Raw genomic sequence first — 27,983 nt, forward strand, 5'->3', positions numbered from 1 at the left:
TAAGAGGTCTAAAAATCGATAAATCTCCGGGCCCAGATGGGCTACATCCTAGAGTTCTAAAGGAGATAGCTGAAGAAATAGTGGAGGCATTAGTTATGGTCTTTCAAAAGTCACTGGAGTCAGGGAAAGTCCCAGCGGATTGGAAAATCGCTGTTGTAATCCCCCTGTTCAAGAAGGGAACAAGAAAAAAGATGGAAAATTATAGGCCAATTAGCCTAACCGCGGTTGTTGGCAAGATTCTAGAATCCGTTGTTAAGGATGAGATTTCTAAATTCTTGGAAATGCAGGGTTGGATTAGGACAAGTCAGCATGGATTTAGTAAGGGGAGGTCGTGCCTGACAAACCTGTTAAGAGTTCTTTGAAGAGATAAAAAATAGGTTAGACCAAGGAGAGCCAATGGATGTTATCTATCTTGACTTCCAAAAGGGAAGTATTTGTCAAGATGCCCCTTAAATGTCACTATCGTCCCTGCTTCCACCACCTCCTCCGGTAGCGAGTTCCAGGCACCCATTACCCTCTGCGTAAAAAACTTGCCTCGTACATCTACTCTAAACCTTGCCCCTCTCACCTTAAACCTATGCCCCTCGTAATTGACCCCTCTACTCTGTCTATGCATTCTGGCTAAGTTTGCCGATGATACAAAGATAGGTGGAGGGGCAGGTAGTATTGAGGAGGTGGGGAGGCTGCAGAAAGATTTAGACAGTTTAGGAGAGTGGTCCAAGAAATGGCTGATGAAATTCAACGTGGGCAAGTGCGAGGTCTTGCACTTTGGAAAAAAGAATAGAGGCATGGACTATTTTCTAAACGGTGACAAAATTCAGAATGCTGAAGTGCAAAGGGACTTGGGAGTCCTCGTCCAGGATTCTCTAAAGGTAAACTTGCAGGTTGAGATGGTAATTAAGAAAGCAAATGCAATGTTGTCATTTATCTCAAGAGGCTTGGAATATAAAAGCAGGGATGTACTTCTGAAGCTTTATAAAGCACTAGTTAGGCCCCATTTAGAATACTGTGAGCAATTTTGGGCCCCACACATCAGGAAGGACATACTAGCACTGGAGCGGAGATTCACACGGATGATCCTAGGAATGGTAGGCCTAACATACGATGAACGTCTGAGGATCCTGGGATTATATTCATTGGAGTTTAGGAGGTTGAGGGGAGATCTAATAGAAACTTACAAGATAATGAATGGCTTAGATAGGGTGGACGTAGGGAAGTTGTTTCTATTAGCAGGGGAGACTAGGACCCGGGGGCACAGCCTTAGAAAAAAAGGGAGTCACTTTAGAACAGGGATGAGGAGAAAAGTCTTCAGCCAGAGAGTGGTGGGTCTGTGGAATTCATTGCCACAGAGGGCGGTGGAGGCCGGGACGTTGAATGTCTTTAAGACATAAGTTGATAAATTCTTGATTTCTCGAGGAATTAAGGGCTATGGAGAGAGAGCGGGTAAATGGAGTTGAAATTAGCCATGCTTGAGTGGTGGAGTGGACTCGCTGGGCCGAATGGCCTTACTTCCGCTCCTATGTCTTATGGTCTTATGGTCTTATGTCTGCTCCTGCCTGCTTTTCTTCGGGATTTTTAACTGCGGGTTTGTTTTGTACAGACTGCTCTCAGGAGCGGGACAATCTTTTTACGACCCATTTCTCAGTATAAGCCTCCTCTGAGGAATCATAATTCGCACAAGCTTTTTGTCCTGTTTCTGTGGCATGGGAGATAAGGGTGCGGGTCCATTTGGCCATGTTGTCTGGGGACAAATGGGCGCGGTCTAAGTCTCCAAAAACTGCTGCAAAATGGATCCACAGGCATCCAGCAAACGCTGTGGGGTGCTCGGTTTTCTTTTGCCTGCATCTATTGAGGCCATCTACGGGGTCACCCCTGTTATACCCGATCGCGTCTAGGATCGCGGTATGCATTTCTGCAAGGGTGCCTCCTCCTACATTCTGTGGGTCGGGAAGGGCTGCTACGACCGAAGGGTCTAAACTCAAAACTATGAGCTTTACGTGCTCACGACATGGTCGCCTGCTGCTTTACTCTGGCAAAGAAGTGGTGGGGGTCTAAGGTGGGGAGGAACGGTTTGATTTTCTCGCACGCGTCCCGTAATTGGGTCACTGTTAAGGGGGTGGTGTGCAGAAATTCCGTGTCGTCCGATGTGGCTGTGCGGTGGGTGGTGACTGGGTTCATTGGAGCCTGAACTATCTGCTCTGTGGGGGGTTGGGGCGCTTTTCTCTTTTGGGGCTTTCCCTCCGCACATGTTCCCTGAACATATCTCTGCGCTGTCTCATTTACCTCTTCCCAATCAGGGCCGTCTTCCTCGTCTAACTGTGATCCAAAGGTTTCCTGGAATCCTTTTTGAACTGAAAGCAGAGATTGCAGTTCTGTAATCTGCTTCCAGCACTTTGTGTGGTCTAGTGAGCTTTGCCTTTGCTCCGTGGTGGCAGCATGGAGTGCTCTTAACGCTGCCTTCAGGTCACTACACTGCCTCTGCAATGCCTCTACCTGCTTCTCGGTTTCTTCCCGTACCAGGACTGCACGTTGCGTATCCTGATAGGCCTTTTCGTACTGGGGTTGGAAGCTGCTTAAGTGCGCCAGACAAGACTGGTGTGCCCGCTTGGCATCATCCACCTCTCCGTCTTTTGCTGCCAACTTCCTCCTTAACTCTGCGTTCTCTCTATCTACCTCACTGACATCGCCCTTGCTCATTCGATGTATGCCTTCTATCTCTTTCCAGAGCGTCCTAACGACCTCCTCTGTGCCTCGCAACTGTGCCAAGCAGGACACGATTGCCATCGGCTTGCGAGCTTTTCCTAAGCTCTTCTTGTGAATCTCGCTCAGGTTCTCCCACCAGGTATGTCCAATACTCCTGGGACCTGTTTCCTCATTGTTACAGAATTCGCTCCAAAGGGGCCATCCTTTCCCTTTGAGGTACTTCCTGATTACTTCTTCCCAAACGGGACACTGTCCTACTCTACTGCTGCTGGTCGCTGTGATCACAAATTCTTCTGGGTTCATGAGGAGTTGCATTGCCAGCATTGCCATCTTTCCTATCTGAATGCTTTCTTAAAAATTGGAACAAGGGGTATTAAGGCGGTGCTGTAATTACGGGTACGGCTTTCGCTATTTTCCGGAATACAAACTCCCGACAGTTTTGTCGCAACAAAAATCTATCAGTATTACCTTATCGCCCTGTTAGTTACGCATGCATTTAACACACTTCCGAATTATGAGGATTGATCAGAGCTGCTTGAAGACTTGTGATTTTCTGCTCCCAAATGGATCTCTAATTCAAATTTTTGTGTTCTTCCAGAGTGGTTAAGCCACTTCTAGATCGGGTCCCGGCGGAGTCGCCAGTAATATGTTGCTAACTTTTGGTTGGTTCAATTGGCTCTGTTTTATAACCTTTGCTCTCGAGTCGCCAGGTATCTTTGTGATACTGCCACGAGTTTCAAGTTCAAGTAATGATCAATAACTCAACACACCAATTAGTAAGATTCAAATCAATACACATTTATTATACACAGTAAATCGCTACTCATGCATAAATTCTACTTCTAAGCTACTTCTACAACTAACAGGCCTATACTTAGCTTCGGACTGGCCCACCAGGTCAGGGGACCAAATGGCCTTTTGTTCGGGTTCTGAGTCTGCGGGATTCAAAAGCTGGTATGGACTGGTAGCTAGGAGCGCCTATCTCGTAGCGAGCGTTGACCTAAAACTTACTTCGTTGGAGCGGCAGCTGGACAGGTCACTCTCAAGGGTTGCTTTGCTTTGCTGAGTGACCCTGTCAAGAAGGACGATTTGAACTTAGGGGCTTAACTTTATAGTCCCCAGGGGCTTCCCGCCTTTCGGGGCGGACCCTGTACCTGGTTTCAAGAGATTGGACTTTGTTCCAATCGCTTGGTTCGATTTCTCCAATACTGGAGCATTCCCTGACCGATGTGGCGGTCTTGAGGTGTCTGTTAACCTCTTTTGTGTTGGCTCCTGCTGGCGCCGAGGAGTCTGGCTTGGCCTTGTTTATCCCAAATGTTTCGATTGTTCCCGGGGATCGCTCATTCGGATGTAGATGGCTGCTACATTATTATGCAGATGGCTGCTTGTATCAATGCTATCTGGGCTTTTGCAGAGTTTAATACACAGTAAACTCGCACCTGCTAGTTTCTGCCTGTGTTGGCTGAATTTCCCTTCAGCCTTTGCTGTTCTCCATTTTACGTCGGGAGTTGGCCAACCCAGGTGGCTACAATGAAGACACTACCAAATGGGCCCGCACTTTAGTTTCACTTGCCACAGAAGCAGTGAGAGAGGCTTGCACAAACTTCGACCCCGCAGAGCAGACACATAATGAAGCATGGGTACTCAGATGTCTATCTAGAGCATGGGAACAGTCGCTGCAGGACCAAACAAGACAGGACGGCTTGGAAGGTGCCATGCACCCAGTTAAGACTAGTCATGGACAAATGAGGGCAGAGGAGAGGTCCAAGATTCCAGGGAACAATATCCAAGGTGTCATGAGAATGTCACTTTAAGAAATGTTTGTCTGCTCAAGTTACTGCAGTGATGTCAGAGTGTGGGTGGAGCTGAGCTCTGGCTCTGCTTTTTAGTTTCACTTTGAGAAAAGCTTGAGTGTGTCTGTGTTTTTTGGTTTCGTTTTAGTGTTGGAGCTGCAGCCAGCCAAAGAAGGTGTAATGTTGTTTCTCTCTGCCATGTAAAGACTATCTCTTGATCATTTGGTGAATTCAGAGTGATAACTGTTCTCATTAGTGAATTTAAACCTGACGTGCTTCGGTTCAAAGGTGTTTCTTTTGTCTTCTGGATGTTGTTTGGGAAATTATTAAACATACATCCTCTGAAACGAAACAGACGTGCAAACACCGCAACCTGTCTCAGAGCCTCGCTAATATTAGACTGTGTGCCGTCAACACAGGAGGTGCAGCAGTGCCGTTGAAGACAGCCGTCGATAGCCAGCAACTGTTTCCCCAGTGAGACAGCACTCCGAGTATTGGGGACCAGATCGCTGAAATGTTTCTGTATTCCTTAGCCGCCGCCATGGGTTTAAATGGTCCAGGCACAACTCTACTTTTTGTTTTGCTAAGTGTTCTGTTCATTAAATGGTTTCTTAAACACAAACAGCCATGGAAAGGAAGGCTTCCCCCCAGGGCCTTCTGCCCTCCCAATTCTTGGCAACCTATTCCAAGTGGATCGAAGAGCACCTAACAAGTCTCTCATGAAGGTAAGGTGCTGAATACTGCAATGCCCGTTTTTCATTCCAACTTTGTTCCTTTCCTTTAAACGTTTTGACTCATTTGGGAGCATGGTAGCACAGTGGTTAGAACTGTTGCTTCACAGCGTCAGGGACCCAGGTTATATACCTGGCTTGAGTCACTGTCTGTGTGGAGTTTGCATGTTCTCCCCGTGTCTGCGCGGGTTTCCTCCGGGTGCTCCGGTTTCCGCCCACAATCCAAATGTGCGGGTTAGGGGATTGGTCACGCTAAATTGCCCCGTAGTGTCCAAAACGTTAGTTGGGGTTGCTGGGTTACCTGATTAGGGTTGTAATGTGGGCTTAAGTAGGGTGCTCTTTCAGGGTCTGGTGTAGACTCGATGGGCTGAATGGCCTTCTTCTGCACTGTAAATTCCATGAAATTCACACTGGCCGGAGTGCCTCTGAGGATTCATCCAAGAAGCTCTTATAAAACTGTTTAGTAAAATTACTGAGTGTCGATGACCCACTAAAGCAAGACTCACTGCCAAACCAAATATTTTCCAACCAATATTCAAACAAGCTATATTTTCCAGCTCAGGTTACTTATACTGCTCAGAAATAAAGGTTGGTGGACTTGTACTAGCGATATTGAGGGTGTTACTAGTGTCCCTAAAACTATCCTAACTGAAACTGGCAGACCAAAGTTCCTGTGCAACAGCAATTAAACCGCCTAGTCAGTCATCCATTACTACCCGTGCTTCAGCCCATTTGTTGCTGAATCCCACATTGATGCATTTAAGACCACCAGACGGAGGAGCAGTAGGCCTTTCGGACCATCGGGTCTGCTCCACTTCCATTCTTTAGATTACAGTCATGATCTCTTGGTTGGCCTCCTCTCTTCTACCCTCTAAAAAACTCTGCTGCCCAATGTGGTAGTATGCATTAGGGGTCATGTGGGACTGTGAAGCCATGATGTCATTGGCTGACAGATCCCGGGTCCTGGTTGGCTGTTGACCTCTAGCTCCGCCCTGAAGGCGGAGTATAAGAACCAGGAGTTCTCCCCCGCAGGCCAGTCTGCTACTGAACTGTGGGGAACAAGTCACGCTTAATAAAGCCTCATCGACTTCATCTCTATTCGTCTCTCGTGAGTCTTTGTGTGCTACACCCGCATCTGAACGTTCACCCATAACCTATGTGCTCCCTGACCTACATTGGTTCCTGGTCCAATGCCTCAAATTTCAAATTCTCATTTTCGTGTTCAAATCACTATATGGCCTCACCACTTCTTTTTCATTCCCAACTCGCTCTATCATTGGTGGATGTGTTTTCAGCTTTCTAGGCGCCAGTCTCTAGAATTCACTTCTTGAATTTCACCATCTGTGTCTTCTTTAAGATTGATCTCCGCACCAACCTTTCCAACTAAATTTTGGGCATCTGTTTTAATATCTGTTCTGTGGCCATCAAAAATGGCCACCCGCAAAGGATAATGGGAATTGTGGTCAGGCTGTGACACAGACAAGACACAGCTTGTGTGTGTTGGTGTTAGATCTACCGTGCGGTATTAGCAGCACTTTGCGATTACTCGGACTCAGTAGAAATTTAAGTTAAAACTTCTCAGGTGCAAATAAGAATGGTTTTATTTGTCTTCTATTGATTACAATTGAGAGTCATTTAAAAGTCTAATTCTCTAATACGTCCAGCCAGCATAGGACTCACAAGAGAGGCAATTTGTAGACAATTGAAACTTACAAAGAGTCACAGAAATGATTTTCTTGCTTAGGCAAACAGCTCGCAATAACTTTAGAAGTCAAAATCTGAAAATGAAATATGAAAGACAGCGAATAGTTAAGTCAAAGTATAGATTGATTCCGGAAAGAGAGAGAGAGAGAATGATCCAGAAAGAGAGAGAGAGATGGCCGAAAATCCATCACGGTTATACTATATCATATCTGTCTTTAGCCATCTAATTACACCCCAATGTAATCCTAATTGGTTTAGGTTAATATCAAATAAATTTGAGTCGAGTGTTAGTTGTCACTCATTTAATAGGAAACATAGATTCTTGGCTGAGCTGAAGAATGCGGTCTGAGCACTCTTTTCTGTATTGGCTGTTAGCCACCTTGTTGTCGTGGAGCTTGCCTTTGGAGAAATGTATTCATTAAAGCACATGCTTTATCAGAAACAATGTATTTTAAAGTTGTGTTAGAACAATGGCATGCTATCTTGTAAGCTGGATGTTTTGAAATGAATTGTGCTGAATGTGTGTTTTGCTGAGTGAGTTTTAAAATGGTATTTAATTCTAGGGTCTTAACGCTCACTTTTACCCATTATAGATTACCAGGTGTACTAGAAAATACAGTTTGCAAAAGCAATCTAGACTTATGCAGAAATTTGCACCTGCTGGAGGTCAATCACAGATCTCCCCAGGACAATGGGCTCAGATTGAAACATAACAGCAGTAACAGACTCGGGGGCGCCTATTCACCTTATTTGGGAGTGCATATGTGCCTTGAACAATAATAACCAGGACCCGCCCAGCCATCAAGGTACCCGCCCCTAACTGGCCAGAATCGATGAGGGTGATCGAAATCCTATCGATCCATTGGATCCCGAGTTGGGACCGCCCAAAAGAGCTCGAACGATCGGAGGATAAGAGGAACTGCGTGACCAACGCTGTCTCTTTTGGGACAGGTCTCTGCCCCACTAACTGCAGCATATCGACCAGAGAAGTTCAGGGACCCGCGATCGCGCCCAGAAGGACGAACCTCAGCCCAGACGTACCTGACAACTTCCAGCCGCCACACTTGGGGAACCAGATAAAGGCCTTATCTAACCTGCACAGAGACGGTCACTTGACAGTTAAGTAAAGGTCATTTAAGCTGTCGTCTAATGTGCAGTAGCTTGTAAGTTATTAAGTATGGAACCAATTCTATGTTTAATAATAAACTATAATTGAACTAATATCCTGGTTGTGTGGTCGTTTGTCCAATACATGGAACGTACTCGCATCTTGTGGTATTGATAAAGATAGAAGTCAACATTAATTGGCGACTCTGATGGGATTCTCTGATGGACTTTGTTACTCCGAGAGATCCCACAACTTTGATTGAATTGGAATAGGGCAAAACGCACAAGCGCGAGTTCCGTATTGGCCAAATGACCAAATTTCGGAAATGTGCACTAACCACCTGCAAAACTAATAGGGTAAATGCAAATGCATGCAAATCGAGAGGGATTGTGAACCGGAACATAGCCATAAGCCGTAACCGTTGTTCGATCGACTCCCTATTCCCCTCTCCCAAATTAAATAGTGAGGAAATGGCGACGCAATTGATAGAGAGGAAGATGAATCCGCAGCAGCAAACCGAGGTAGAAGTACTTGACATGTCACAGAAGTGTCCCATATGGGAAGATTTACTAAGGAAATACTTAAAGAGGACAGAATGGCCCTTTTGGGCATATCTTTGTGTGAACATCGAATCGGGTCCAGGGAAGATAGGACAAACTTGGTGGGAGGATTTATGTAAAATTTATAAGAAGAATGTAACAAAGTTTAAAAAGCCAATGGCCGTAGTGTGCTGCTTGACGCAGCTAAGAGGAACCGAGAAGGTCTTGGAGACGCTCCGCAGTCAATTAATAGAGAAGGAGGAGGAGAGGAAGAAAAATGAGGAATTCCGGGAGAAGATAGCCGCTAAGGACAGGGAAATTGCGGTTATTAAACGTGCCCACCAGTCCAGTATAATCCATTTTAACAGCTTCCAAACCCAGTCCGACAAGGCCTCCCAGGACACACAACGTGCACTCACTTAGAGAATAAATGTGCCAATCTACAGGCAGCTTTAAGAACGCTCCACCAGTCCACTAAGGAGCAAAGGCAAAACACCGCTGACCACACCAAGTGCCAGCGAGAAATAGAGAGATTACATGCATTACTTACAGTTCAAGACGGATTTATGTGTACCTTTGGGACAGTGGACAGAGGAAGAGGAGATGGCTGATTGGGAAGAGTTACAGGAAAGCGCGCAGTTGTATGTAATTAGAACTGAAAGTCAAAAGCAGCCGCCACCATCCCCAGTAATAAATGCACCAGCCGCACCAGCAGGCCCGGTTGCACAGGTCACACCAACCCCACTGCCCCGGGACCTATGAATCCGGTCACTACAGAAAGAAGGATCGGGAATACTCCAGGTCCTCCTATTACCTCCTAATATAAAGATAGAAGTCAACATTAATTGGTGACTCTGATGGGATTCGACTAGAAGTGACTTTGTTACTTCGAGAGATCCCACAACTCAAGGTAACCCAGTTAAGGGACGCAAGTAACAAAATTACAACATTTGAGCCCACTGCGGACCCTTATTGCTTCTTTGAAGAAGTGTGCCAAAAGAAAATTATGTATGGGTTGGATGAAAGGGAAGAGGTAAAATTAATAGATATGAAACTTGGCCACTCCGTACGATTAGCTCTACCTGAGCCCCAAAATGTAGGAGGGGGAACCCGAGACAAAATGAGGGACACCATATTAATTGCTATCGGTTACAATAGAGGGGAACCTGTAGATGGTTTAAATAAATGTATACAGAGGAAAGGGGAACATCTGACTGCCTTTGCTGGTCGCCTCTGGATACATTTTAAGGCAGTATTTGGAGACTTAAACCGTGCTAACTTAGATGATGATGTTGCTAACTTTTGGTTGGTTCAATTGGCTCTGTTTTATAACCTTTGCTCTCGAGTCGCCAGGTACCTTTATGATACCGCCACGAGGTTCAAGTTCAAGTAATGATCAATAACTCAACACACCAATTAGTAAGATTCAAATCAATACACATTTATTATACACAGTAAATCGCATGCATAAATTCTACTTCTAAGCTACTTCTACAACTAACAGGCCTATACTTAGCTTCGGACTGGCCCACCAGGTCAGGGGAACAAATGGCCTTTCGTTCGGGTTCTGAGTCTGCGGGATTCAAAAGCTGGCATGGACTGGTAGCTAGGAGCGCCTATCTCGTAGCAAGCGTTAACTTAAGACTTACTTTGTTGGAGCGGCAGTTGGACAGGTCACTCTCAAGGGTTGCTTTGCGTTGCTGAGTGACCCTGTCAAGAAGAACGATTTGAACTTGGGGGCTTAACTTTATAGTTCCCAGGGGCTTCCCGCCTTTCGGGGTGGACCCTGTACCTGGTTCCAAGTGATTGGACTTCATTCCAATCGCTTGTTTCGATTTCTCCAATACTGGAGCGGTTCCCTAGTCGATGGGCGGTCTTGAGGTGTCCATTAACCTCTTTTGTGTTGGCTCCTGCTGGTGCCGAGGAGTCTGGCTTGGCCTTGTTTATCCCAAATGTTTCGATTGTTCCCGGGGATCGCTCATTAGTATGTAGATGGCCGCTACATTATTATGCAGATGGCTGCTTGTATCAATGCTGTCTGGGCTTTTGCAGAGTTTAATACACAGTAAACTCACACCTGCTAGTTTCTGCCTGTGTTGGCTGAATTTCCCTTCAGCCTTTGCTGTTCTACATTTTACGTCGGGAGTTGGCCAACCCAGGTGGCTACACACCCTCCTTGTGATCCTAACGCGAAGCATGAAGGATCACATAACTGCGTTGTTCTTCATTCCCTGACCCGGCGAGCACTCTTCTGTGGCCTCTACACTGACCATAACTATGCAAGAAATTTTTAACTGACAATTTCGTGGGGCGCTATGTCAAACAGGGACATGCATTACAAAATAAGAAAATCGGTACCTCTAACTATCCTTAATAAACTACACTCACTCAAACATTCAATCATACTAACTTCCTAAACAATACACACAAAATCATAGCAGCATTATACACATTTTTCTGGCTTGGCAGTCAAGCTCAGGATTGTACAATCGCTCATGAAACATTTCTTTATTCACAACAAAAAAAAACTCTTTATTATAGATCGTGGGGGTTGGGGGTCTGGTCATATCCGAAAATAGGGGATCTCATCCTATATACCGGGGTGCGAGCGCGGTAGGCTCTCCTTCTCCATTTTCTCAGACGAATAGTCTGCACAATGCAGCAGAATATCGCCAATACTAGTAGGGAGTCTATCAAGTAGGACAGGGAGTACCAGGTTATAAACCTGTCACACCAAGATGGTGTGGTGTCGCTTGTGACTGGGCTCTGGGTACTGTGGGGAAGTGAATCATTAACGGCTGGGGGGGTTTGAGGTCAGGGGGTTCGCGTTCGCGCGCAACCAAATGTCTATTATGGCGATGAGCCACGCGGAGGATGTCCTCATGGTTCTTCTTCTTTCATAGAACATAGAACGATACAGCGCAGTACAGGCCCTTCGGCCCACGATGTTGCACCGAAACAAAAGCCATCTAACATACACTATGCCATTATCATCCATATGTTTATCCAATAAACTTTTAAATGCCCTCAATGTTGGTGAGTTCACTACTGTAGCAGGTAGGGCATTCCACGGCCTCACTACTCTTTGCGTAAAGAACCTACCTCTGACCTCTGTCCTATATCTATTACCCCTCAGTTTAAAGCTATGTCCCCTCGTGCCAGCCATTTCCATCCGCGGGAGAAGGCTCTCACTGTCCACCCTATCCAACCCCCTGATCATTTTGTATGCCTCTATTAAGTCTCCTCTTAACCTTCTTCTCTCCATCGAAAACAACCTCAAGTCCATCAGCCTTTCCTCATAAGATTTTCCCTCCATACCAGGCAACATCCTGGTAATTCTCCTCTGCACCCGCTCATAAGCCTCCACGTCCTTCCTATAATGCGGTGACCAGAACTGTACGCAATACTCCAAATGCGGCCGTACCAGAATTCTGTACAGCTGCAACATGACCTCCTGACTCCGGAACTCAATCCCTCTACCAATAAAGGCCAACACTCCATAGGCCTTCTTCACAACCCTATCAACCTGGGTGGCAACTTTCAGGGATCTATGTACAGGGACACTTAGATCCCTCTGCTCATCCACACTTCCAAGAACTTTACCATTAGCCAAATATTCCGCATTCGTTATTCCTTCCAAAGTGAATCACCTCACACTTCTCTACATTAAACTCCATTTGCCACCTCTCAGCCCAGCTCTGCAGCTTATCTATATCCCTCGGTAACCTGCTACATCCTTCCACACTATCGACAACACCACCGACTTCTCTTTCACTTCTCTTTTCTTCTCTTCTCTGGTCCTGGAGCTTCTGGAGTTCTGTGGGCTCAAGCATAGTGTCTGTTATTTTCTTGGTTTAATATCTCGTATGATAGCCTGTCTGTCCTTTAGTGCCAATTACTCCCTTTATAATTGGCCACTATCTGTGACTCCCTCATTTTCCCCCCCAAAAACCGAATTTCAGGACAAGACACACTTACAAATACTGAACCAGTGCGAGCCGTCTCGCAGACTGTGCGGTTTACCATCCAAATGTTTGAGGATGTAAATAGCAGAGGTTGGCAACCTAAGGGTTACCTGAAAACAAAACAAAACTTTTTGAACAAAACTTGCCGAAATGAGGTGCGTATCGGCCGCGACGGGTAAGATTTGGATGGAGTACCCGGGTAGGACGGCGACCAATGCCGTGTGTGCCCTACCCGAGCGTAGCTGACCAGAGGGGGGTTCCCAGGCAGGGCGGGTCCCAATGCCGTTTCTCCACTGCCTGAGCAACCGACAAGAATGGGCAAGAAATGTAGTCATCGTGGGAGGTTGCCCTATTGGTTCTTCCTTCGAACCAGAAGGGCAGTTACGAACGGGGGTCTGTGTTTCAGTCGACAGACGAGTTCCTCTGAACTGGCGTCTGGGACATGAACAAGTCTCTGCGGACAAACTAGTTCCTCTGAACTAGCATCTGGCCAAACGCGTTTCGCTGACTGCCAGTGGGCGTCAGAAGGGTGGTGGCGTGGACCATGGAAAAAAATTTCTGGTCTAACATACAACATTTAACAGTACAAGTACAAACAACATCAAACATGCTGCAGGTTCCATCAGAAAGGACACCGTTTTCTCCCAAGCGGTTCCTTTTAAAACATCATCGGGATACCTCATTGACTGGTTGCGAACAGGGTCGCAAAGGGGTTCTCGTTTTGGGAGTCAGACTCAAAGTCGTCATCTTCTCCCGGATGCCAAACTCTCGAGTGTATCAGGGCTGATAGGGCTGCATGGTGTGATTTGGGATCGCTCTCGTCATTGCGGATGAGTCTGTACGAATTGTCTCGGTGCCAAAAGGTGGTGTCTAGTTCTGTGGGGACGGAATCGGAGTCGTCATTGTAGGTCAGTGGTGGGGTTTGTTTCAGAAAGTGATCATGAAGGGATCACTCGAATCGTGGTCAGATTTGCTGGGTGTGGGTCCTGTTGCATGGGGATAGTAGGGAGTCGTGCTGTGGCTATTGTCTGAGTCACAGTCGCTGTCGCTGCTGCTGCAGTCTGTGGGCGTTCTGGGGCGGAGTCTATCGTTCGGGGATGGAGTCGGGGTTGAGTCCGTGGCTGGGCTGGACGTGTTGGGTAGGGTTACGTTGGCTGTGGGCGGGGCGTGGTCTGCTGCGTCGAGCATGACGTGGTGTGCGTGGTTAGACTGTGTTCCATATGCCTTCATCTGGTTGATATGGAACCACGCAGTCTTTCCATTGGTGTACTTTATTTTGTAGACGGAAGGGCTTACTTTGTCCGCAATGGAGTACTGACCCGAATACTTTGGTGACAGGAATATGCTGGGGTTGTATACGGAGAGCATGACTTGCTGTCCTACACTGAACTCAGTCGCATGCACTGTCTTATCGAAACAGGCTTGCTCTGTTTCTTTCTTGTGCCCAATTTCACTGCGGCTGCTAGCTGAGCCTTTTTTACGTTTTCCACTAATTGTTCTACTGCTTTCTCGTGTGTGAGGGCCGTCACTTCGGGGCTGGTCAAATCTAAACTTAACAAAAATTCTGTGCCTTTCATGGGGCGTCCGGTCATGAGAGTGTGTGGGGTGTAACCTGTGGATGTGGAAACCGTATTTCACAGAAACATCAGCGCAAAAGGGAGGACTGAATCCCAAGTGGTGTTGTTTTGCTGGACCATTTTACTGAGGGTGGATTTTAGGGTCCGATTCATGCGCTCCACGATACCACTCGACAGGGGGTGGTATGCAATGTGGAATTTTTGGGTAATGCCAAATATCGTGAGGACGTTCTTCCTGACACGTCCCGGAAAATGGGAACCTTGGTCGGATTCAATACTGCGGGGTTGTCCCCATCTCGTAAAGATGTGGTGGGTTAAAGTCTTGGCTGTGGTCTTTGCCGTGTTCATTTTGGATGGGAATGCTTCCACCCATTTGGTAAACGTGTCTATCACCACGAGTACATATTTATAACCATTCCTGCAAGGGGGCAATGGTCCAATATAATCAATCTGGAGGTTAGTCCAGGGGCCATTAACGGGTCGGGTGTGACTGAGCTGAGCCTTTTTGGCATATCTGTCCGGGTTGTTCTGGGCACAGATAAGGCAATTCTCAATGTAGTGATTTACATCGTCTTTTAAACTCGGCCACCAATAGAGCTGCCTGAGGTGGGTTGTAGTGGGATCAATTCCCTATTTTTAAACCTATCATCGGGGGCTGGATAGTTCCCTTTCAAAATCTCCCTGAGATTGCTATCCTGCTTCTGGGCCTGCACTAAATCCTCGATTTTAGTCTGCGAGACCTGAACTGAATTCACTGGTGCGCTTTCGGGGGGTGTCCAAAAATATCCGTGCCTGGAACCTGCTTTTGCCAGTGCGTCGGCTTTTACATTTCCAGGGGGGAGGAACGATGGTGACTTTGAACTTTAACTATTCCAAAAGTCCTGTTCTGTGCTCGCTCTAAAATATGACGGAGCAATGGGGCTGAAGGGAGGGTTTTTCCGTCTGCGGAAACAAATCCTCTTGCTTTCCACAGGGGTAGGAATTCCGTAAGCTGTTGCAGACATAGAGGCTGTCCGAGTATATGTCTGCTGGGCTAGGGAAGGAATCTGGGTGTTCCACTATGTATGCGATGGCCGCAAGTTCTGCTGCCTGCGCGCCTAAGTGTCCTGGAAGTTTTATTGCGATTTCTTCTAGGGCGCGCCCCTGCGCGCCTCGACAGAAATGCTGCATCCTGTTATGCGCTTCCCTTCTAATATTGTGGAAGATCCATCCACATATATCTTAATGGGCTCGCACGTGTCTGTGTGCTGGGGGCTCTGGGTTGAATTACCTATCTTTCGGGGGGGTGTTTCAGCAATAAAGGGGCCAGTGTTGTGGTGCGGTGAGATAATGTCACATTCATGGGGTGTTCCGGGGTACTGTAGGTTATCGGCTAAAAAAGTGTGGGTCTTTGTCCTTTTAACAGTAATGTCCCGTCCCTGCAAAAGAAGGGTCCATCTGGCTGCTCTAATCTGACTAACTGTACCGTCCTTGAGTCGTCCGTCCAGTAAAAGTTGGGTGGGGGTGTGTTCTGTCAGGATTGTGATGGGGTTTAGTCCGGTAATGTAAGAAAAATACTGTACTGCCCAAAAAACTGCAGGCTGAAAATCCCTGCTGCACAGCATCTAAAACTCTGGAGGCGTAAGCCACGGGCCTTAACTGTTCGTGCCGTTCGTGAAGGAGCACGGCCGAAAGGGTGCGGTCGTGCTTGCTACCTCTATCGCATAGGGGGAAAGCGGGTCTGGAATTTGTAGTGCGGGGGCTGCTATGAGTGCCCTTTTCAACGAGTCCACGGCATCCGTATGCTGCGGAAGCCATTCCCAGGGGGCTCCTTTCTTTAGGAGGTCTGAGAGGGGCGCTGCCTTGCTGGCGAAACTGTCAATGTGGTTTCGGCAGTAGCCAACCAGTCCTAAAAACGACCGGAGGGCTGAAACGTTCTGGGGAAGGGGCAATTTGGCAATCGAGTCAATCCTTTTATGCTCGATCTCGTGTTTACCGTGCGTGATAATTGTACCCAAATATATCACTTTGTGTTCCAAAATCTGGGCCTTTTTGGGGTTAACTTTACATCCAATTGCTTGTAGGACTTCCAGGAGTTTGGACAGAAGTTCGATGTGTTCTTCCTTGGTGTCTGTCTGCAGTAGTAGGTCATCTACGTACTGGACCAGACATTCGGGGCGAGAAAATTTGGCTAAACCATTTGCCAGTTGTAGGTGGAAAATGGAGGGGGAGTTGTGGAATCCTTGTGGAAGGCATGTCCGTGTGTACTGTTGGTTTTTAAAGGTGAAGGCAAATTTGTACTGGCACGCCTTTGCCAATGGAATGGACCAGAATCCATTACTGATATCCAAAACCGTAAAGTATCGGGAATCGAGTCCCTGCTTGAGCATGGTCTCTGGGCTTGTGGCTACTGTGGGGGCTGCTGCGGGGGTGATTTTGTTGAGTTCCCAGTAATCGATGGTCAGTCGCCATGATCCATCGCGCTTTCTCACTGGCCAAATCGGGGCATTATTAGTGGTGGCTACTGATCTAAGTACGCCCTGCTCTAATAAGCTGTCGATTACTTTTGCGATTTCTCCCTCTGCCTCTTGGGGAAATCCATATTGCTTTTGGGGTCTAGGGTCAGGTCCTGTGATTTGTACTGAACCAGTCATCCGGCCACAGTCGTGTTTGTGGGTCACGAATGCTGTCCTGTTCTTTTGTAACACTGCCCTAACCTGCTTGTCCATGCTAATTGTAGTCGGGTTAAACCAAAATTTGCCTACTGCGCTAATTTTGTTGGCGTATTCACCTATTGGGAGCGTTGCGGGGGCTCTTGCAGATTTTGCCATTTTCCAGACACATTGGTTGACTGGATCAAAGGATAGATTGTGGGAATTCATAAAGTCTATGCCCAAAATGTGTTCTGCTGTATGGGGCAGGTCGACTAAAATTATGGGGTGCTTGGTGGTGATGTTGCCGATTTGAATGGGTACAGGGCTGTGATGTGTCCCTGCTGTGAGTGGCCTGTAAAGCCGCTGAGGGTGATGGTGGCTGTAGTGGGCCACGTGTCCTTTTGAAACATGGTGGAGGAATTTATTGTGGTGCGGGACCCTCCTGTGTCCCAGAGAAACTCGATGGGCTGTCCCCATATTTTTGCTGCAACAACTGGTCGGCCGGACCTATCCCAAAGGGTGTCGCAGACCCAACTGGGGGAGCCCAAATACCGTCAGTCGGTTCCGTTCAGGTCCGTCTGATCTGAACGGGTGCTCACACTGTGTATGGGCTCTGTCTTATTCTATTTCAGGGTGCCTGCCTGCTGGGCTCTCTGTGGCTTTCGTGGGGCATTGCACTCTCTTGCAAAGTGTCCCAACTGTCCACAGTTGTGACACTCCTGTGACTTTTGTGGGGGGCTGTTCTTGCCTTCATTTACCCATGCGGGGTTCTGGTGTGCCTTAACTGCTTGTATGTCTAAACTGCTTGCCTATTTAGAGATTATAAAGAGCTGGGATTCAAATTAAAAATCAGGTCCTCAAGGGTCATAATCTCCGGATTACTGCCGGAGCGACGTGCAAATTGGCAGAGGGAGGCAAGAATAAGGGAAGTTAACACCTGGCTGAAAGAGTGGTGTGGGAAAGAGGGGTTCCTTTTCATGGGACACTGGCATCAGTTTTGGGACAGGGGGGACCTATACCGTTGGGATGGTCTCCACCTGAACCGAGCTGGGACCAGTGTTCTGGCGAAAAGAGTAAATAGGGTGGTCAATAGGACTTTAAACTAGAGATTGGGGGGGGAAGGGACAGTCAGGGAACCAAGAGGTGAAGTAATCAGTGGGAAGCGTAGCTGCTTAGGAATACAAAAAAGCACAAAAAGACAGAACTCAGGAGAGGTTACGATAGTCGCCATCTCACAAAATATGACACAGTGTATGGAAAGGCTCAGTAGACCAAGGTCCACCACACTAAGAAAACAAAACAGGACGGTCAATAGGGAATTAAAGGTGCTATATTTAAATGCGCGCAGTGTACGGAACAAGGTAGATGAGCTTGTGGCCCAGATTGTGACTGGCAGGTATGATGTGGTAGGCATCACAGAGACGTGGTTGCAGGGGGTTCAGGACTGGCATTTAAACATCCAGGGATTTACAACCTATCGAAAAGACAGCGAGGTGGGCAGTGGGGGCGGGGTTGCCTTGTTAATTAGGAATGAAATTAAATCAATAGCACTAAACGACATAGGGTCAGATGATGTGGAGTCTGTGTAGGTAGAGTTGAGGAACCACAAAGGCAAAAAAAACATAATAGGAGTTATGTACAGGCCTCCTAACAGTGGTCAGGACCAGCGGCACAAAATGCACCACAAAATAGAAAGTGCATGTCAGAAAGGCAAGGTCACAGTGATCATGGGGGACTTCAATATGCAGGTGGACTGGGTAAATAATGTTGCCAGTGGACCCAAGGAAAGGGAATTCATTGAATGTTTACAGGAGGGCTTTTTGGAACAGCTTGTGATGGAGCCCACGAGGGAACAGGCCATTCTGGACTTAGTGTCGTGTAATGAGCCAGACTTGATAAAAGATCTTAAAGTAAGGGAACACTTAGGAGGCAGTGATCATAATATGTAGAATTCAGTCTGCAATTTGAAAGAAAGAAGGTAGAATCAGGTGTAAATGTGTCACAGTTAAATAAAGGTAACTACAGGGGCATGAGGGAGGAACTGACGAAAATCGACTGGGAGCAGAGTCTAGTGGGAAAGACAGTAGAACAGCAATGGCAGGAGTTTCTGGGAGTAATTGAGGACACAGTACAGAGGTTCATCCCAAAGAAAAGAAAGGTTATCAGAGGGGAGATTAGGCAGCCATGGCTGACAAAGGAAGTCAAGGAATGCATCAAAGCAAAAGAGAAAGCCTATAATGTGGCAAAGAGTAGTGGGAAGTCAGAAGATTGGGAAGGCTACAAAAACAAACAGAGGATAACAAGGAGAGAAATAAGGAAAGAGAGGATCAAATATGATGGTAGGCTAGCCAGTAACATTAGGAATGATAGTAAAAGTTTCTTTAAATACATTAAAAACAAACGGGAGGCAAAAGTAGACACTGGGCCGCTCCAAAATGACGCTGGTAATCTAGTGATGGGAGACAAGGAAATAGCTGAGGAACTAAATAAGTACTTTGCGTCAGTCTTCACAGTAGAAGACATGAGTGATATCCCAACAATTCCGGAGAGTCAGGGGGCAGAGTTGAATATGGTAGCCATCAAAAAGGGGAAAGTGCTAGAGAAACTAAGAGGTCTAAAAATCGATAAATCTCCGGGCCCAGATGGGCTACATCCTCGAGTTCTAAAGGAAATAGCTGAAGAAATAGAGGAGGCATTAGTTATGATCTTTCAAAAGTCACTGGAGTCAGGGAAAGTCCCAGCGGATTGGAAAATCGCTGTTGTAATCCCCCTGTTCAAGAAGGGAACAAGAAAAAAGATGGAAAATTATAGGCCAATTAGCCTAACCTTGGTTGTTGGCAAGATTCTAGAATCCATCGTGAAGGATGAGATTTCTAAATTCTTGGAAATGCAGGGTCGGATTAGGACAAGTCATCATGGATTTAGTATGGAGTTGAGGAACCACAAAGGCAAAAAAACCATAATGGGAGTTATGTACAGGCCTCCTAACAGTGGTCAGGACCAGGGGCACAAGATGCACCACAAAATAGATAGTGCATGTCAGAAAGGCAAGGTCACAGTGATCATGGGGGACTTTAATATGCAGGTGGACTGGGTAAATAATACTGCCAGTGGACCCAAGGAAAGGGAATTCATTGAATGTTTACAGGAGGGCTTTTTGGAACAGCTTGTGATGGAGCCCACGAGGGAACAGGCCATTCTGGACTTAGTGTTATGCAATGAGCCAGACTTAATTAAAGATCTTAAAGTAAGGGAGCGCTTAGGAGGCAGTGATCATAATATGGTTGAATTCAATCTCCAATTTGAAAGAAAGAAGGTAGAATCAGATGTAAAGGTGTTACAGTTAAATAAAGGTAACTACAGGGGCATGAGGGAGGAACTGACGAAAATCGGATTGGAAAATCGCTGTTGTAATCCCCCTGTTCAAGAAGGGAACAAGGAAAAAGATGGAAAATTATAGGCCAATTAGCCTGACCTCGGTTGTTGGCAAGATTCTAGAATCCATTGTTAAGGATGAGATTTCTAAATTCTTGGAAGTGCAAGGTCGGATTAGGACAAGTCAGCATGGATTTAGTAAGGGGAGGTTGTGCCTGCCAAACCTGTTAGAGTTCTTTGAAGAGATAACAAATAGGTTACACCAAGGAGAGCCAATGGATGTTATCCATCTTGACTTCCAAAAAGGCCTTTGATAAGGTGCCTCACGGGAGACTGCTGAGTAAAGTAAGGGCCCATGGTATTAGAGCCAAGGTACTAACATGGATTGACGATTGGCTGTCAGGCAGAAGGCAGAGAGTTGGGATAAAAGGTTCTTTTTCGGAATGGCAACCGATGACGAGTGGTGTCCCGCAGGGTTCAGTGTTGGGACCACAGCTGTTCTCTTTATATATTAACGATCTCGATAACGGGACTGAGGGCATTCTGGCTAAGTTTGCCGATGATACGAAGATAGGTGGAAGGGCAGGTAGTATGGAGGAGGTGGGGAGGCTTCAGAAAGATTTAGACAGTTTAGGAGAGTGGTCCAAGAAATGGCTGATGAAATTCCACGTGGGCAAGTGCGAGGTCTTGCACTTTGGAAAAAAGAATAGAGGCGTGGACTATTTTCTAAACGGTGACAAAATTCATAATGCTGAAGTGCAAAGGGACTTGGGAGTCCTAGTCCAGGATTCTCTAAAGGTAAACTTGCAGGTTGAGTCCGTAATTAAGAAAGCAAATGCAATGTTGTCATTCATCTCAAGAGGCTTGGAATATAAAAGCAGGGATGCACTTCTGAAGCTTTATAAAGCATTAGTTAGGCCCCATTTAGAATACTGTGAGCAATTTTGGGCCCCACACCTCAGGAAGGACATACTGGCACTGGAGCGGGTCCAGCGGAGATTCACACGGATGATCCCAGGAATGGTAGGCCTAACATACGATGAACGTCTGAGGATCCTGGGATTATATTCATTGGAGTTTAGGAGGTTGAGGGGAGATCTAATAGAAACTTACAAGATAATGAATGGCTTAGATAGGGTGGACGTAGGGAAGTTGTTTCCATTAGCAGGGGAGACTAGGACCCGGGGGCACAGCCTTAGCAAAAAAGGGAGTCACTTTAGAACAGAGATGAGGAGAAAAGTCTTCAGCCAGAGAGTGGTGGGTCTGTGGAATTCATTGCCACAGAGGGCGGTGGAGGCCGGGACGTTGAATGTCTTTAAGACAGAAGTTGATAAATTCTTGATTTCTCGAGGAATTAAGGGCTATGGAGAGAGAGCGGGTAAATGGAGTTGAAATCAGCCATGCTTGAATGGTGGAGTGGACTCGCTGCGCCGAATGGCCTTACTTCCGCTCCTATGTCTTATGGTCTTATGGTCTTATGTCTGCTTCTGCCTGCTTTTCTTCGGGATTTTTAACTGCAGGTTTGTTTTATACAGACTGCTCTCAGGCGCGGGACAATCTTTTTACGACACATTTCTCATTATGAGCCTGCTCTGAGGGATCATAATTCGCACAAGCTTTTTGTCCTTTTTCTGTGGCATGGGAGATAAGGGTGCGGGTCCATTTGGCCATGTTGTCTGGGGACAAATAGGCGCGGTCTAAGTCTCCAAAAACTGCTGCAAAATGGATCCACAGGCGTCCAGCAAACGCTGTGAGGTGCTCGGTTTTCTTTTGCCTGCATTTATTGAGGCCATCTACGGGGTCACCCCTGTTATACCCGATCGTGTCTAGGATCGCGGTATGCATTTCTGCAAGGGTGCCTCCTCCTACATTCTGTGGGTTGGGAAGGGCTGCTACGACCGAAGGGTCTAAACTCAAAACTGTGAGCTTTACGTGCTCACGACATGGTCACCTGCTGCTTTACTCTGGCAAAGAAGTGGTGGGGGTCTGAGGTGGGGAGGAACGGTTGATTTTCTCGCACGCGTCCCGTAATTGGGTCACTGTTAAGGGGGCGGTGTGCAGAAATTCCGTGTCGTCCGATGTGGCTGTGCGGTGGGTGGTGACTGGGTTCATTGGAGCCTGAACTATCTGCTCTGTGGGGGGTTGGGGTGCTTTTCGCTTTTGGGGCTTTCCCTGCGCACATGTTCCCTGAACATATCTCTGCGCTGTCTCATTTACCTCTTCCCAATCAGGGCCGTCTTCCTCGTCTAACTGTGATCCAAAGGTTTCCTGGAATCCTTTTTGAACTGAAAGCAGAGATTGCAGTTCTGCAATCTGCTTCCGGCACTTTGTGTGGTCTAGTGAGCTTTGCCTTTGCTCCGTGGTGGCAGCATGGAGTGCTCTTAACGCTGCCTTCAGGTCACTACACTGCCTCTGCAATGCCTCTACCTGCTTCTCGGTTTTTTCCCGTACCAGGACTGCACGTTGCGTGTCCTGATAGGCCTTTTCGTACTGGGGTTGGAAGCTGCTTAAGTGCGCCAGACAAGACCGGTGTGCCCGCTTGGCATCATCCACCTCTCCGTCTTTTGCTGCCAACTTCCTCCTTAATTCTGCGTTCTCTCTTTCTACCTCACTGACATCGCCCTTGCTCATTCGATTTCTGCCTTCTATCTCTTTCCAGAGTGTCCTAACAACCTCCTCTGTGCCTCGCAACTGTGCCAAGCAGGACACGATTACCATCGGCTTGCGAGCTTTTCCGAAGCTCTTCTTGTGAATCTCGCTCAGGTTCTCCCACCAGGTATGTCCAATACTCCTGGGACCTGTTTCCTCATTGTTACAGAATTCGCTCCAAAGGGGCCATCCTTTCCCTTTGAGGTACTTCCTGATTACTTCTTCCCAAACGGGACACTGTCCTACTCTACTGCTGCTGGTCGCTGTGATCACAAATTCTTCTGGGTTCATGAGGCGTTGCATTGCCTCCATTGCCATCTTTCCTACCTGAATGCTTTCTTAACAATTGGAACAACGGGTATTAAGGCGGTGCTGTAATTACAGGTACGGCTTTCGCTATTTTCCGGAATACAAACTCCCGACAGTTTTGTCGCAACAAAAATCTATCAATATTACCTTATCGCCCTGTTAGTTACGCATGCATTTAACACACTTCCGAATTATGAGGATTGATCAGAGCTGCTTGAAGACTTGTGATTTTCTGTTCCCAAATGGATCTCTAATTCAAATTTTTGTGTTCTTCCAGAGTGGTTCAGCCACTTCTAGATCGGGTCCCGGCGGAGTCGCCAGTAATATGTTGCTAACTTTTGGTTGATTCAATTGGCTCTGTTTTATAACCTTTGCTCTCGAGTCGCCAGGTATCTTTGTGATACTGCCACGAGTTTCAAGTTCAAGTAATGATCAATAACTCAACACACCAATTAGTAAGATTCAAATCGATACACATTTATTATACACAGTAAATCGCTCCTCATGCATAAATTCTACTTCTAAGCTACTTCTACAACTATCAGGCCTATACTTAGCTTCGGACTGGCCCACCAGGTCTGGGGACCAAATGGCCTTTTGTTCGGATTCTGAGTCTGCGGGATCCAAAAGCTGGTATGGACTGGTAGCTAGGAGCGCCTATCTCGTAGCGAGCGTTGACTTAAACTTACTTTGTTGGAGCGGCAGCTGGACAGGTCACTCTCAAGGGTTGCTTTGCTTTGCTGAGTGACCCTGTCAAGAAGGACGATTTGAACTTGGGGGCTTAACTTTATAGTCCCCAGGGGCTTCCCGCCTTTCGGGGCGGACCCTGTACCTGGTTCCAAGAGATTGGACTTTGTTCCAATCGCTTGGTTCGATTTCTCCAATACTGGAGCATTCCCTGATCAATGGGCGGTCTTGAGGTGTCTGTTAACCTCTTTTGTGTTGGCTCCTGCTGGCGCCGAGGAGTCTGGCTTTGCCTTGTTTATCCCAAATGATTCGATTGTTCCCGGGGATCGCTCATTCGTATGTAGATGGCTGCTACATTATTATGCAGATGGCTGCTTGTATCAATGCTGTCTGGGCTTTTGCAGAGTTTAATACACAGTAAACTCGCACCTGCTAGTTTCTGCCTGTGTTGGCTGAATTTCCCTTCAGCCTTTGCTGTTCTCCATTTCACGTCGGGAGTTGGCCAACCCAGGTGGCTACAATGAAGACACTACCAAATGGGCCCGCACTTTAGTTTCACTTGCCACAGAAGCAGGGAGAGAGGCTTGCACAAACTTCGACCCCGCAGAGCAGACACATAATGAAGCATGGGTACTCAGATGTCTATCTAGAGCATGGGAACAGTCGCTGCAGGACCAAATAAGACAGGACGGCTTGGAAGGTGCCATGCACCCAGTTAAGACTAGTCATAGACAAATGAGGGCAGAGGAGAGGTCCAAGATTCCAGGGAACAATATCCAAGGTGTCATGAGAATGTCACTTTAAGAAATGTTTGTCTGCTCAAGTTACTGCAGTGATGTCAGAGTGTGGGTGGAGCTGAGCTCTGGCTCTGCTTTTTAGTTTCACTTTGAGAAAAGCTTGGGTGTGTCTGTGTTTTTTGGTTTCGTTTTAGTGTTGGAGCTGCAGCCAGCCAAAGAAGGTGTAATGTTGTTTCTCTCTGCCATGTAAAGACTATCTCTTGATCATTTGGTGAATTCAGAGTGATAATTGTTCTCATTAGTGAATTTAAACCTGATGTGGTTTAAAGGTGTTTCTTTTGTCTTCTGGATGTTGTTTGGGAAATCTTTAAGGATTACTTAGTGTTGTATTCTTTGGGGGATGTATTTGAATTGATGGTTGCTAAGATGTTCACTGTATGTTTTAAAAAGGTTAACTTGAGTTCATAGAATAAACATTGTTTTGCTTAAAAAAATCCTTTTCGATTTCTGCTGTACCACACCTGTAGAGTGTGGGGCGTGTGCTCCCCATAACCACAATCTAGTAAAAGTCGTGGGTCAGGTGGACTCCATGATACACTTTGGGGTTCTCAAAACCCTGGCCCATAACAAAGAGAACAATATCCAAGGGAACAAAACCCCAGAGAGCCATACACCAGAGCACGGGTCCATCTTACGCGCCCCAAGCGTCATGTTATAGCTGTGGGCAATCGGGCTACTTCGCTCGCGAATGTAGACAAAATCCGCCACCTTATAACTGATACCAAAGACCACAGGGACACACTAACCCCTCGCCAAGAAACAATAGGCCTGACCACGATCGCAGACCAAGTCAGCTAGAAGGCAACGCTCACACCATATACGCCCCTGTAGATGATCTTGCATATAACTCCCTCAATTGACAGTGTCTGGCCTGTCCAACGTGGGTCTGTGATACACAATAGAATGTCGGGAGGCCGGTAAAAGGCAAAGTCCGGGGACATTTGGTTGATTTTCTCTGCGACACAGGAGGCTCTCGGACCACGCTAATTCATCCACCCTGTTCCTCAAAGCGCCATGGCCAATTGCGGACACCATTACACTGAGCGGATTTACTGGGCACATGCAGGAAGGATATATTACAGCCACTCTACCTGTCCATGTTGGAACAATAGCCACTAATCACCCTGTCGCTCTGGTCGAGCTACCCCCCAACGCAGAGTGCATTTTAGGAATGGATTTCATGAACTCGAATAACTTCTCATTCGTCCCCGTAAATAGGTGTGTATGGCAGATGTCTACCATAACAAGGGCTCCTGTAACTATCAGGAGGTGATTATGTAAACAGGATCAATACAGTGGGAGAATAGTGGTTAAAAGCAAATTACTGTGGATGCTGGAATCTGAAACGAAAGAGAAAATGCTGGAAAATCTCAGCAGGTCTGGCAGCATCAGTAGGGAGAGAAAAGAGCTAATGTTTCGAGTCCGATAACTCTTTGTCAAAGCTAACAGTAAGAAGACTTACAACACCAGGTTAAAGTCCAACAGGTTTGTTTCAAATCACTAGCTTTCGGAGCACTGCTCCTTCCTCAGGTGAATGAAGAGGTAAGTTCCACAAACATATATACAATTAAGTCTTTACAGATCTACAGATAAGGATAACCCCAGGTTAAAGAGGTGCGAATTGTCTCAAGCCAGGACAGTTCGAACATAGAATATCGAAAAATACAGCACAGAACAGGCCCTTCGGCCCACGATGTTGTTCCGAACCTTTGTCCTAGATTATCATTGAATTTACAGTGCAGAAGGAGGCCATTCGGCCCATCGAGTCTGCACCGGCTCCTGGAAAGAGCACCCTACACAAAGTCAACACCTCCACCCAACACTAAGGGCAATTTTGGACACTAAGGGCAATTTATCGTGGCCAATCCACCTAACCTGCACATCTTTGGACTGTGGGAGGAAACCAGAGCACCCGGAGGTAACCCAAGCAGACACGGGGAGGATGTGCAGACTCCGCACAGACAGTGACCCAAGCCGGAATTGAACCTGGGACCCTGGAGCTGTGAAGCAATTGTGCTATCCACAATGCTACTGTGCTGCCCGTAAGAACAATAAAATCTACACTATATCATTTACCGTAATCCATGTACCTATCCAATAGCTGCTTGAAGGTTGGTACCTTCCAAGACAGTTGGTAGGATTTCGCAAGCCCCGGCCAGATGGTGGGGGATGAATGTAATGCAACATGAATCCCAGGTCCCGGCTGAGGCCGCACTCCTGTGTGCGGAATTTGACTATCAGTTTCTGCTCGGTGATTTTGCGTTGTATCGCGTCCTGAAGGCTGCCTTGGAGAACGCTTACCCGGAGATCAGAGGCTGAATGCCCTTGACTGCTGAAGTGTTCCCCGACTGGAAGGGAACATTCCTGCCTGGTGATTGTCGCGCGATGTCCGTTCCTCCGTGGTCGCAGCTTCTACATGGTCTCGCCAATGTACCACGCTTCGGGACATCCTTTCCTGCAGCGTATGAGGTAGACAATGTTGGCCAAGTCGCACGAGTATGTACCAAGTGCCTGGTGTTCTCATGTGTAATGGTGGTACCCATGTTGATGATCTGACACGTCTTGCACAGATTGCCATGGTAGGGTTGTGTGGTGTCATGGTCGCTGTTCTGAAGGCTGCGTAGTTTGCTGCGTTTGTTTGAGGTTGCGCGGTTATTTGAAGGCAAGTAGTGGGGATGACCTTGGCAAGATGTTCGTCTTCATCGATGACATGTTGAAGGCTGCGAAGAAGATGTTGTAGTTACTCCGCCTGGTGGAAGTACTGGACGACGAAGGGTAGTCTGTCGGTTGTGTCCCGTGTTTGTCATCTGAGGAATTCGGTGCGGTTTTTTTGCTATGGCACATTGGAACTGTCAATCGATGAGTCGAGCGCCATATCCCATTCGTACGAGGGCATCTTTCAGCGTCTGTAGATGTCTGTTACGCTCCTCCTCATCTGAGCAGATCCTGTGTATTTGGAGGGCTTGTCCACAGGGGATGGCTTCTTTAATGTGTTTAGGGTGTAAACTGGAGACGTGGAGCATCATGAAGCTAGATGTGGCCATCTAAAATGGCCACCCGCAAAGGATAATGAGTATTGTGGTCACGCTGGGACACAGACAAGGCACAGCTTGTGTGTGTTGGAAAAAGAAACCTGAACCTATACAGAAACTTGCACCTGCTAGACGTCAATCATAGACCTCCCCAGGACAATGGGACTCAGATTGAAACATAACAGTAATAACAGACTCGGGGACGCCGATTCACCTTATTTGGGAGTACATATGTGCCTTGGACAATAATAACCAGGACCCGCCCAGCTATCAAGATACCCGCCCCTAATTGGCCAGAATCAATTAGGGTGATCAAAATACTATTGATCCATTGGATCCCAAGTTGGGACTATGGTGATATGCATCACTGTCAATACACAA

The 27,983-nt window shown here is 47.0% G+C and overlaps 1 protein-coding gene and 1 long non-coding RNA gene across 2 annotated transcripts in view; one reads left to right on the forward strand and one right to left on the reverse strand.

Moving 5' to 3' along the window:
* Positions 1-27,983, reverse strand: part of LOC140402304 (uncharacterized) — a 148,832-nt gene that overhangs the window by 62,529 nt on the left and 58,320 nt on the right. The window lies entirely within an intron of this gene.
* Positions 4,869-27,983, forward strand: part of LOC140402299 (cytochrome P450 2C42-like) — a 124,279-nt gene continuing 101,164 nt past the window's right edge. Inside the window, exon 1 of the mRNA XM_072489974.1 lies at positions 4,869-5,221. Coding sequence (XP_072346075.1) covers positions 5,216-5,221 — 6 coding nt within the window. The 5' untranslated portion in view covers positions 4,869-5,215. The remainder of the gene's footprint in view (positions 5,222-27,983) is intronic.

Source organism: Scyliorhinus torazame, chromosome 25, assembly GCF_047496885.1.
Source record: "Scyliorhinus torazame isolate Kashiwa2021f chromosome 25, sScyTor2.1, whole genome shotgun sequence".
NCBI lineage: Eukaryota > Metazoa > Chordata > Chondrichthyes > Carcharhiniformes > Scyliorhinidae > Scyliorhinus > Scyliorhinus torazame.